The 13,319-nt window shown below is 43.8% G+C and overlaps 1 protein-coding gene across 3 annotated transcripts in view; it reads right to left on the bottom strand.

The window, feature by feature from the left end:
• The window catches only part of Pip4k2a (phosphatidylinositol-5-phosphate 4-kinase type 2 alpha), a 159,174-nt gene that overhangs the window by 57,380 nt on the left and 88,475 nt on the right, over positions 1-13,319 (bottom strand). For all 3 annotated transcript variants that reach the window (XM_028764781.1, XM_028764782.1, XM_028764783.1), the window contains exons 2-3: positions 7,032-7,129; positions 5,193-5,289 (exon numbers count right to left, since the gene is read on the bottom strand). In XM_028764781.1, the coding sequence (XP_028620614.1) occupies positions 5,193-5,289; positions 7,032-7,129 (195 nt within the window). The remainder of the gene's footprint in view (positions 1-5,192; positions 5,290-7,031; positions 7,130-13,319) is intronic.

Genomic DNA, 13,319 nt, shown 5'->3' with positions numbered 1-13,319 from the left:
GCACATATGCATTTAAATCATATACAAATATATCCTCAAAAACAAAAGCAGACTTCCTACATCTCTTCTCCCCTGCACAAAATCCACAAAACTGGTTTCTAGCTGCAGAGTAAGGTGAGGCCTTCAGACTTGTTATCACACTCTCCTTGTGTATCTGGCTACTTCCCTATCTGTGTCTCTCCCTCAGCTCCCTCTCTACCCAAACTGTTTTGTACTGCATGAATAACCCTGTCCCTCTCCCTTCTTCCAGAGCTCTCAATGGAAAGCTAGGCAGTATAGGAAAGACTATAGTTCCTTCTTTCATACAGCTTTAAGTCAGCTTGAGAAGTTTGCCCTGCAAACATCTTTATTTGACAGATGACCTGGCAGAATCCCCTACTCCCTAAAATGTGGTGAGCTGGGAAGGTCTTCAAGTTAGAGCTTGAAACTTAAAACAAGAACATCAGAAGTTTAAAATGTTAGCTTCTAAAATGAATTATTTTTAAAATTAGAACTCTGTTGCAGATACAAAGAAGAAAGGGCACCAAATGCGAATAATGAGGGATTCTAATTCAGGAGGCACAGTGGGGGCAAACAAAACCTGGTATTATCCAACACAATGAACAAGAGGGCTCAGTTGCAACTGCACCCTGTATTTAGGTTGAACAGTGCAGGCTCCATCTCGGGCAACTTCTTGGTTAGTGGGAAGTCATCTTTGGACACCCATAGCAAACCAAAGACTCTATCTGACTTCCCAGGACTGTCTTAAGAGGGCTGATGTCCTGCAAAGCCAGCAAGGGGGCTGTAGACTTTCTCAAAGCTAATGAAACATCTTCTTAACATTTATTATAGAATCTACAATGCTTTACTCTTTTGTCTGTATTCCCCAAGAACGTCTAGGCCTTTGGGCATCAGATATGGGGATGTGGCTCAGTTGGTGGCATGGTGCCTAACATGCATGAAGCTCTCTGGGATCCATCCTGAGCACATAGATGACTACACTCCAGCACTCTGGAAGTAGGGAAGGTACCTGGAATATCTAGCACAGACTCTGAACTACAGTAGGACAAATAGATACACACAGAGTCAATCAGCTTGAGTGAAATCAGAGTGAAAGGGGCCAGGGCTTGCGGTCTTAGAAGAAATGCAGAAAAGGTAGTGGTGGAAGACTCAATGATAGTAGCCATCCCTGAAAGCATCTTAAAAGCAGCAGAGACAGGGGACCACATGGGCCAACAATAACCGGAAAAACGGAACTCAGTCTAAGCATATCACAAACCTATTACTTAATTTAAAAAAAATACTAAGCCACTAAAGTCAGACTGAATCTGAAATCACCAGGCGTGCGTACAGGCACGTGCCCATGCACATGTATGCACACACACACACACATCTATGTATGTTAGGTGGGTGTGGGTTTGGAAGGCTTGGTCTCTAGCTGGAGAAGCTCCTGAGGGGTGATGGGATTGTGTGAGTTCAAGCTAAGGAGTGGGTTAATCCACTGATGAACTCATAATCCGATGGCTTTACTGGGGATGACAGAAGCTAGGAGACTGGGCCTGGTTGATGAAAGGTCATGAGGGTGTGCCGTTGAAGGGCCTCTTTCCCCTCTCCCTTCTTCCTTTCTCTTTGCTCTCCTCTCCCTCCCCGGGTCTCTCCTCCTCTCTCTCTCTGCTCCCCAGCTGTCTTGAGGCCAGCCGCTTTCTCTATCACATGCCTCTACAACCATGATATTCTGCCTTAGCCTGGGCCCAAAGCATCATGGGTTTATAACTTCTAAAACCATGAGCTCAACGAAATCCTTCTTCTTTTTACAGTATTTTTCTCAGGGATTCTGTCACAGCAACAACAACAACAAAAAATGACTATCATGGATGGTATTGATAAATTAATAATTAATATCCCATAACAGGACTGTTGTTTAAATTTGTCTTTAACAGCAAGAAGAAAAAAAAGGTTAAAGACACATCCGTGCAGCCATGAAATCTATACCAGAGCACAGACACACTTCGCTGGCTGTGAGGACTGTTTTTGAATCTCATTCAGGATGTTTACGTTCACAGACAGAGCTCAGTTTGGCTAATTACCCTTCTACATTATCAAAGGAGCCTTCACTAAACAACACTGAAGGAACAAGGTGAGACAGGTATCCTTTAGAGTTAAAGGAAAGATACAAATACACAATCAGATGATCCCGGTCTTTATCACCACAGTGATTTAAGGTCACTTGTCTAAAATACAAGCCCTTCAGAAAACAAACACAGCCAGACAACAGCTGCTTCCCATTAGCAAGCCAGTACCTTTCCAGGGTGACAGGAGCTTCATTTGCTGGCGCTTCATTTGCTGGCCCAACTTTTCCAGTCACCCTGGAAGGGTACTTTAGGCTCACATGGATAGCCTCTGACCAGAATGGCCTCTGCCACCTTTTTAAAAATTTTCTGGTTTTGGTCCAAAGGATGGGACCAAGGCTTCGCGTGTGTTAAGCGTATACTCTGACCACAGTTTATACGTCACCTTTCAACACAGTCTTCATAGGGCTCCAGGAAAAGACTGCAGACATGGAGAGACAAGTCCACCTCTGGTTGACTGAAGGGGTTCTGAACTCTCAGTGAAAAACATTTTAAATAGAAATACAGTTGTCATAGAGAAAGCAACAATTTGCAAAGAGAAAGTAACAATTTACGTGCCCGAAGTAGCAGGCAAAGCTGAGGGAAAGAGGTGTTCTGATGATTAATTACACTCCAACTAACTTCCTCCATTCTGGTCCCCTGCTCAGTGTTCAAGAGACTTGCCAATTAGTTCCTCGTGAATCACTCCACTCGCTCCAGTTCCTTTCTAAGTCCGAATGCCGAGATTTGCACACACGTAAATATCAACTTCTCCGGTGTTATTTTTAGGGGAACAGAGTGGTGCCTTAGTCTTAGACAGGAACACAACTGTCATTTTAGGATACTTTAAAGCCACTTTTTTTCTGCCACAACAAAATGGAATCATTTTCCATCTCTTCAGTAGAACTGATGAGGAGAAATGTAAAGATTTCAATTCAGTTATCAATCAAGAAGCATATCAAAGTTCTGTAGTGGGGCCCTTGAAACTCAGTTTCTGTAAAATGCCAATAATTTTCATAATCATTATTGCTGTTCTTTCTATGCATGGCACACGTGTGTTATGTGCATATAGGTGCATGTACATGTAGAGGCATGTATGTTGTATGTGGGTATGGGTGCAACTACATGTAGATGCATGTGTGTTATATGTCGGTATGGATGCAAACACATGTAGACATGCTGGACATGACATAAGGAGTCACATCTCCACTGCTTCCCGCCCTGTGTTTTGAGTCAGGGTTCCTCATTGAAGCCACAGCTCAGTGACTAACTGACTGGCTGGCCAGTGAGCTCCAGAGACCTGCCTGTCTCCACTGACTCGTACCAGGCTCTACCACAATATTCCAAACTTGAGTCCCCACGCTTGTGTAGCAGGTTCCTTGTTGACTGAGCCACCCCACGGGACCTGTTATTTTCTAATTAAAATGGCAGGCTGCAGGAGTCATACTCCAGAGTCAGGCAGAGATTTCAAAGAATCCATGGCTTGTTTAAATGCAGTGACAGTTCTCAGACCACATGAAATGACCCTTCCTTACTTCACACAGATCTCTTTTCTCACTCCAGTAATTACTCTGTAGAAGACACTCACTCTTTCAACCACGAACATCGCTCCCATAACTGTCCAAACCTGGTGCTGACGTCAGAGCCATCTGAGGGAAGGAATACCCAGATTCCGCATATTGCATCCTCTATCCCTGAGCCTCTTTTTGGTAGCCAGACGTTCAGCTCAGAACCCGAGCATCTGGGGAGCCTATGACCCTACAGGTCACCCGGGCAGTGGCCTCATGCTGATGAAGCACAGCAGAAATTCTCAGAAAGGTTAACAAAGGTGGGTGGGAACAGGAGCCTAATCTGTAGGAAGGTAGGCTAAGCAGGTACAGATTGCCTGACTGAGCCTATTCTTCAAGAGAAACCTTAGAGCAAGCTGTGCCCGTGTAGCACTTGTAAGACTGCCTGAGGTAGCAACATGGCACTGATGCAGGTTTTAAATTTAGAGCAAGTTAGAGAGTGTGCTTATTTATCTGAGAAGACGTAAGACAAGTTAGTACTCAGATTTCTGCTTTAAAACAAGCAAGCAAACAAAAACCAAACCTTTAGTACTTATTGATCTGCTGTCTATACAAAGATCAAGGAACCACTGGCAGGCATGGTGGTTTGAAATGAGAGTGCTCATATATTTGAATATTTGGTTGTTAGTTGGTGGAACTATCCGGGAAAGATGAGGAAAAGGTATGTCTTAAGAGGCAGGCTTTGAGGTTTCAAAGACCACACCATTTCCAGTTAGCTCTCTCAGCTTCATGTTTGTGTCTCAAGATATGATCTCTCAGCTACTGCTCTGGCACCATGCATGTCTGCCGCCATGTTCCCCGCCATGTTCCCGGCCATGATGGACTCAATCTCTGAAACTGTAAGCTCCAAATAAACATCTTCTTTCATAAGTTACCTCAGTCATGGTATCTTATCACAGCAGCATAAAAATACCAAAAAAGCAGGCCTTCAATTAGTAGACTGATCAGAGAGCAGCAGATACTTAAAAAGTTATATCACATTTCAAAGTCAAAATTGAGACTGTGCCAAGTACAGAGAGAGAAGCCAGAGCACATCGGTACGTGAGAAGGAGGACACACAGAACTGTGCCGGTTGGTAGGTTCCTGCTGGTGATGGGAGAGCTGTGGCCCCGCTACAACCCACCACCCTGAGCCACAAGCACAGCCTGAGGAAAATGCTGGGGCTGGAGATAGAGTTTCCTTCCCTACTTACAACCCACAATTCCTGCCTAAGATTCCTAGTGGCCTCTGCCCCAAAAAAAACCCCATGAATTTAACACACGTATACATGCTTACATGGGTGATCAGACACTGACTCTAGAAAGCAGAAAGTAGCGTGCCTGACAAAAACTTGCATCTAGAAGTGAGAATATTCACTCTTAAGTGCTGTCTTCTTTTCCTAGACATCTCACTGAAATCAAACCACACAGATCCCTTTACTTAAGAGAATGCCTAACTTCAGAATAAACACTGAAACTGAGCCTGCAAAGGATGCTCAAAGGAACAGAAACACACGTTCTACTTGACAGAGCAAATCCATCTTACAAAAGCAGCTCACCTGGAAATCTTGGTCGTCGATTCCAAACCTCTCTCGAAGATTCCGGAAGACCATCGGGCAGTATTCCTTAAACTTGAAATGGCTCGGCATATTTTCCCTGCAAGGGTCACATTGTGGAGTGAGGCTCAGACAGACAGGAGGGTAACAGGCTCCACTCTGTCCAACCTGGACCTGTGTGTAGCCATTAGGTGGTGTGGGCCCACAGCAAGCACAGAGGATTCCACAGAACCAGGTACAACCCAACCAGATCGGACAGAGGGACAGACTGAAAATGCTGTCTGCTCTCACACTGGGACTGTGGTACCCCCTAACACTGGCTGCACACACTAGCCATTCCCCAAGAAGAGGGGTGAGGAGGGACAAGCTGGAAGAGCAGAGGGCAGTGAGAAAGGACAGGGACAGAGAGCTCACTGTGGAGACAGCTGTCAAACAAGCCTCACCTCACACCCAAGATCCACATTCTAAATTCACACTGAGAACATTTCCTCACTGTCAGGTCCAAGAGAAACTCAGGCCAAATGGCTAACCATTGGCTAATGGTGCCAATTAGCATACCAGAGCCCGGGCTGGCCTCCAGGCTCACCTTCAGCTCTTCTCACCCCATCCCTACCCTAAACTTTTCCTGCTCCCTTCCCCCAGCTCCCACTCCTCTGTCACCCTGCCCTTTCAGCCCTGTGCTCTCCTGGCCCACTCTCGCTCGCCTCTCTCTTGGTCCATTTGTCCAACTGACCATTTCTCTTGTCTTGGCTTTCTCTTTTGTTTTCCTTCTCACTCCTCGCTGTCCCCTCTCATGGCCCAGTTGAGTCTGCTGACCACGTTCTGGGTTCTATTTGTCTCTCCTCTGGACCCTTCCAGATGCCTCTGGCTGCACGCTCCCTTGTAGCTGCAATAAAGACCTCCCCCCTCAACCACACCTTTGCGTGTTTATACTCTCACAAAGTCAACCTCTAAACATGACTGTGGGGACTCATGAGTTCACATCAGAACAAAAGCATGGCTAAGACACTGCATGTAGAAGTGGGAGGTAGCTCAGCGGTAGAGCACTCGCCGAGCATGTGGGAGTCCCTAGGTTCAATCCCTAGTACTACAACCAAGAGAAGAGGAGGAAAGATGTTTCACACTTACCGTGATATGGGAGGTTACTCTGAGGCTCACCCCACTCATACAGACCTGCCCCTCCTCTGTGCTCTCACAGAACGATAAATACAATTTGTGGACACCCCTCTATTACTGTTCTTTGTACAGGAATGACAATGATTTGTGTATGTGACAGTCTCCAGCTACTGTCCCGGTTGCAGTCCCTGTGGAGGAAGGGCTATGCTGTAGCTCCAGATTTCGGATGAACTGACTAATACGGAATTCACTTTCTTTATTGACATCAAAGGTATCTCATTCACATGACAAACATTACTGATGCCCAAACATGACATCCAGTTATGTTTTATAATAACACGCCTTAATTATTTATTGTTGTATAATGTAGTCCTTTCTATTCATAAAGCCCTGTTTTTAGAGTTTTGTGTATAAGAGCAGAAGTTCATAACTGCTCAAACAATCCAAGTAATGTACAGCTCCCAAACTTTAAATAGTAATGAGGGCATCACTTTTAATGTATAAGATACTCATAGGGAACAATATGCCATATGGCAAAGGGATATTATCCCAGAGGGCCTGCTGCTGCTTCTCTGAATATGACAGATGGCTGTGTTTATCACAGGATTAACTTCATCAGCAAAACTTTACTCCCACCCATTGAAAAAACCGTACAATAACAGAAAGTCACAAAAAAGTCCTAGTCTGCGCAGTCAGGGAGTCTCTGAGAGGCTGAACCATACTTACTTGTTAAAAAGGTGGTTGTCCACCTTTATCTTTGAGTAGGCTTTGAAGTCATCAGGCATCAACATGACAGGGATTTGAACATGGCTCAGTTCATTGATCTAGAAAAACACAAAGTAGACAGCAGTGGTTATTAACATCCTAGTGAGAATAACCAGTTCTTCCATGTAAAAAATACCCGTGAGCACAGGAATTCTGCCTGCCCTGGGCTTCCCACCAGGAACTCTTTCCTCTGCTTGTCCTCACTCCTCCCAGCTCCCACCCAGGTTCTTCTCCCTCACACTGGGCCTGGGTGGTGCAGGAGGAACACAGGGGGCCAGTCCTTAAGGCTCTTTATCCCTTAGGGACACTCCATCCTCAGTCTGTCTCCCTCTCTCCTTCTAGACCTTCAACCCCACTGATCTCACCTCAAGGAAAACTTTCTCTGTGAACAAAGTGTTATCTGAGGCAGAGAGATTTTAAACTGCCAAGCTATTTGTTGAATCAACAGACACAATTTATATTTTGGAGCATCTCAAGAATGATTTGGATGTCCATATATTCCTCTTTCTCACAGAGACTGTGTTTAAACATAAATGTCCGGATGGAGCTTGAACATGACAGTTGAGACCTTCACTCAGGAAGAAGATGGCTTCACGGGGTTACATGAGAATGAGACGCTCAAACAGGGCTTAAGGGCAAAAGCAGAGTCACTTGGGCATCTGGAGGAGGGGGATGGCAAGTTTGAAGCCAGCCTGGGCTACCGAGTGAAGCTATCTCAAGAAAAACACAAAAAGCAAAGGCACAAGCTTCAGAGGGCAAAACACAGAATCCCATTTCCTTGATAGCACAGGAAGTGGCAGTGGTGGATCTGATGCGTGACTGTGGCTTTCTTCTCTTGGTTGTTTGCACTTGATCCCCATGCTATTTTCTCCCTTGCTGATTTCAATAAAAACATTAAACCACTTTAAACATTTGTACTTCCTGCAGGATGGAAGGTACTCTGAAGGGGTTTTGGTTGCAGAAAGCAAAAACAAAACCAAGCAAACAAGCAATGAGTTTCTTGCTAGAACAGGGATTTGAATGCACTAATGACTTCTTAGAAAGTGAGCATGATTTCAGGACACTGTTCTTCCTGCAGGGCAGCTTGGAGGCTGATGCTGGCTCCAACACTGTCAGGCAAAGCTGATGGCAGTTGGTGACTCAGAGGCTTTAAGAGAAAAGAAGAGCCTGAAAAGTGTCAATGCAAAAGGTAGAAAATGAGGTGTGAAAAAATGGGGCTTGGCTTTGGGGCAGAGCTTAGAGTCCATTTGCCCTCTGAATTGGAGGGGTCAGAGGAAAGAAAGGCATTGAGTACATGCTGTTGGAGTCTGGATCAGGGAACAGGCATGGAGATGGATGGACAGATGGACGGACAGACAGATTTCAGCAGGCGGTTGCTTCTGCTACTGCAGCTGCTACTACTACTGCTGCCACTACTACTACTACTATTTTGTGGTGCTAGGATAGGGTCTTGTGCTCTACCACTGAACTACACACTCAGCTCTTATCAGTATTTAAACAAGAATTTCTGTCTTGATAGATATTTAAATTGAGAACACACACACACATTTGTATAGGTTTATGATATTCACAGAATGAGACACAAATATTTGTAATTAACTCTTACTATATTGAAAGAACAGCCCCCACCCCTTAGAAATAAGCATATGTTATAAAATCCAAATAGTTTTTGATTTCTGGAACTAAGAGTGGAGACAAGCAAACTGAAAGTACTGGCTACATTACTCAGGGCACATTCTATAGGGCTGCAAATATTTAATGGACTCTTACAACACGAAGGCAGCAGCATCTTTATGGGGCGGCGGGGGGGGGGGGGAGCAGGGCGAACATAATGGTTGTCAAACCACTCTGGTACAGCCACTCTTCTTCTGCTTAGACAGACAGTCATAGTTACCATCCTATGAAGCTCAGAACTTTTCTAAGTGAATCAGACATATTCCCTGCAGAGAGGCCATCAGCTGGGTCTCCCTGTACCCAGTGAAGGACCTTGTGGTTCTGTTTATGCTGTACCCGTCACCCTGTAAAACACAGGTGCTGCTTTCTGCTGAGCCATTGGGTACAGAGACTCACAGTGCCCAGGCCTTGCATACGACATGAAATAAAGGAGCTTTGTTGTCAACATCAGTGGACGCAAGGCTGTGGTGTGGTGGGGAGGGCCGCTATAAATGTCTGTTAGGACCAAGTGCCCAAATGACTTGACCGCATGATTCAAGAGTTAAGGAAGGAGGCAGGGCAGAGGAGACTGGGCAAAGTTTGAAACGGAGAAGAGGAACGGGCAGATGTCTCTGCTCAGCTTTGACTGAACTCACTTTAACACTTGGCATTAATGCCACAGCTAACACTTACTGGATATCTGACAAACACTACACTGACCCCTCTGGACATAACAGCTAATCTGATATTTATAACTCAGTAGTGTGGATCCCATCATTCCCATTTCCCAGATAAGGCAATGGAGGCTTAGTGAGATTAACTATCCGCTATTAGCTGGTCAACCTGCATCTGGAACCCAGCCCATATAGTCAAGACACCAGAAGTTTTAGCAAGTGGCTAGATTTCCCAGACTTTACATTCCTACCAGCCTACAGGGTGAGGGTGCACAGCAAAGGGCCATAAAAAATTCATCTCAAATTTATGCCTCTGTTGTATTAAAAACTGAAGAAGAATAAAAAAAACAGTAAATTAATAGTAAATGGACACTTAATTGAGTATGTGCTGCAGTCTACAGTTGGAACAGCTGGTGGTCTCACCCACACAACCTAAGCTGGGATTTGTCCCTCAACCGTTATCATTCCTGTGCTGCTACTTGTTATTCAGTCATCCAGTCTGCATTCACATCTGAAAGAATCATAAACAGTTATCACTGACGGACACAAATCAATCTCCATAGCAATTATTTATTACAGACAATGGTCTAAGTTTTCCTCTAACTCATGGAAAAACCATGCTTGACTCACTACACAGTAGCCTTCTGTGGACCTTTCCTAACAGCTCAACGTGGAAAAGGGGGCCTCGACTTTTCTCCTCAGAAGAACATCCCAATTCCTACCAAGTGCAAGTTGGCTACAACACTGTAAATCACAGGTTCGTTATTTCCTGTGAGTTACACGACTGACGTGAGTACCATTCCTGTATGTAAACTCACATTGTAAGCATGCATCTAAGCTGCAAAAATCAGGACCAACCAACAGCTTCTAGACAAGAAATAAACAAAAATTAAGGCACATAAAGGTATCCCCACAAAGCTGCTTCATGATGAGACATTAAGAAAAATTTACAACTAATACATATACATTTTAAGCCAAGCAAAGGATAAGTTCATAAATTTTAAGGCATCATTTATGACAATTAATTAGATATATTCACCCTAAACATCATGTTTTTAGATGAATAGATAATTATGTTTGGGGCTTTTATTTTTCTGTTTGCTTGCTTGCTTGCTTGCTTGCTTGTTTGTTTTTAGACATGGTCTCACTATAGAGGCCCTGATGGCTTGGAGCTCACTACATAAACTAGACTGTCCTTTAACTCACAGAGACCCACCTGTCTCTGGGATTAAAGGGGTGCACCAGCTCACTTGTCTAGCATATGGTTTTAATGCTATGGTTTCAACCAAGAAAAAAAAGGGGGGGAGATCAAAACCCCAAGATCCTTCACATGTAGAGGAGACACAGACATTTAATCTGATTTTAGGAAAGACACTTCTCTACAAATCATAATTTGCTGAGTTAAAACAGGACTCTGGCATGAGCAGCTGTGTGTGGGCTACCTAATCAATCAAGAACTTCCTCGGGAGCAGAGATGTCTGGGGAGCAGCCAAGTCCACTTGAGATTGGAACAGGAAGTGGAGTGGCAACAAGAAGAGCGGGAAGGACCCAGAGATGTCCACTCATTCCTCCTCCAAATCTCAAGAGAAGCAACCTGAATGCTACATGCCTTCGTTCAAACACAATTCAACAACAGAGAGAAACCTGCAAGGTGTTAACTGGGCCAGAGTAAGCACCAAAGAGTCACGATTAACAAAGACCCGGCAGGACAAAGAATCATCATGCATAACTGAGTATGGCTACTTAGAATGCCAGTTACCATTACAAATTTTTTTTAAGAGAAAGCTAATTGTTAACCTGTGCCAAGCCAGATTTCCCATACTGGGTTTTTGATTGCTTTTGGCTTTCACAGAAGGATCCTAACTTCAAGGTAAACAGCATGACTAGTTCCTTGTTGCTGTTTTAAAGAACAACCCCTTCCATTATCAGCATTCAAGAATAAATAAGTTATATTTATTGGACTCATCCTAAGAAATTCCTTTGCAGCTCTCTGATAAAGCACACGAAGATTTTTCTACCAAATCATTTACTTTAAGCATTTTTCTGCCCTGAGGTTTATTCTATTTAGGAAATTAATGAAAACAGTATTTATAGTGTATTGCGGAAACTGGATGCCGTGGCTTGTTCTACCTACTCCCACAAGAGAGGGGTCCACACTCACACAAATGGGAACTTTCACTGATTCTCACTAATAGTCATCAAAAAAAAAAAAATTACCTCCTGGTGCATTTTCTAAGAAAATCTTTTCCCCTGTGTGACTTAGAAAGCCATCAAGATTCCCCGCCCTTCCCAGCTCTTTTTGAGCCGCCTTATTTGGTTTCACAGGGGATAGAGACAAAAAAAAAAACCCCAAACCAAACAAAACAAAAACTCTCACATCTTTGAAGGTTACAATGATTTGCAATTGAAACTAATGAAGAAAAACACAGATATCTTGTTTCAACAACATAAACAAAACAAAGCAGAAGAGTAGCGCAGAATGAACAAAAAATCGGGAAGAAAACAAAACAACAACAAAACATTTCACTTTATAGTTAGTTTTCCTACTAAGTTTGGGGAGAATTACCTAAATTTTTAAAATCAGATTTTTAGTACCAATCGAATAGCCATTTGTAACTGTTAAGTTCCATACAAAGGAAAAACAAGTCTTCAATAATTTGCACATCATTTGTAAATACTTTTTACAATCTCATCACAGACATGGGTTGAAACAATTACGAACTTTCAAAACCAGTCCCTGACACAGGCATGTGGCCCACGCTTGAGCTGGAGTGGCTCTGGTTACAGCTGACACTGCAAACTGAAGAGCGATTTGAAAGCTCTGAGGTTTCAGTGGGGCCGGCAGAGCAAATCAGAGGCGATTACAGGGGTAGGAAGAACAGGCGACTGAAGATGTTTGCAAAGTGTATTTATATTTGTCACAGGGCGAGGCCAATTTTCTACTGAGGCTCCATCAATATTCATTTCTGAAGGCATTCTGGAAAAGCTAACGTTTCTATGTTTGCAGATCACACAGAACACAGGATCCAAGCGTGAGCTACCTTCCAATATCTAGAAAATAATGTTTCATTTTGACAGGGCAAAAGAAATTGTTCTGATAGCAAAGCTGAGATATAAGCATAGACAAAAGGGTCTGTCCCCTTCACCTGCAAACTCAGAAACCTAAATTAATCACTTAGGCGTTACTTCCTTTTGACTAAGAGCAATCAAGTCAGTCTTTTGAACAGTGGCTACTTGATTAAAATAATAAATGGCATCAGCAGTCATTTACGCCCTGGCTTAGAATCTTACTTGAATTTATAATGCAAACATAAATTCTACCATCCAGCAACACAGTATCCCAAAGCTCTAGCATTGAGTCCTTTCCCCACCTGCTCCCTCCCTGTGTGTGTGCGTGCAAGTGGTATGTGCACATGTGTGCAAACATCTGTACACATACACATACAGAGGTCAACGTCACCTGTCAGTCCTTAGGAGTTATCCAGTTTGTTGTTCTGAAGAGTCTCTCACAGACCTGGACCTTGTCACATTGCCTAGGTTAGATGGGCGTAAGCCCCAGGGTTCTTCCTGTGCCCACCTCCCCCAACACAGGAATTATAAATATGTATTGGTTTTCTTTATGTAGGTCCTGGGGATTGCACTCAGGTCTCCATCTTTATGAGGTAAGCACTTTTCCAACTGAGCCGTCTCCCCAGTCCAGTACCACAGAGATTTCTGATGGACAGGCCTCAGTGGCTGGCCCACTACCAACCCCAAGAATGGATTCATGTTAAAATTTACCACCCATAAAACACAGAAACCAACATTTAACTGCCGAATGAAGGCCAGAAATCTATAAGTTATTCCAGAGGCAGAGGCATATGGGCTTTAAAAAAAGAGAGAGAGAGAGAGAGAGAGAGAGAGAGAGAGAGAGAGAGAGAGA

This window comes from Grammomys surdaster, unplaced genomic scaffold, assembly GCF_004785775.1.
Source record: "Grammomys surdaster isolate TR1022 unplaced genomic scaffold, NIH_TR_1.0 146, whole genome shotgun sequence".
In the NCBI taxonomy this organism is placed as follows: domain Eukaryota; kingdom Metazoa; phylum Chordata; class Mammalia; order Rodentia; family Muridae; genus Grammomys; species Grammomys surdaster.
The sequence above is the reverse complement of the archived record's forward strand: the minus strand, read 5'-3'. Positions and strand labels throughout refer to the sequence as shown.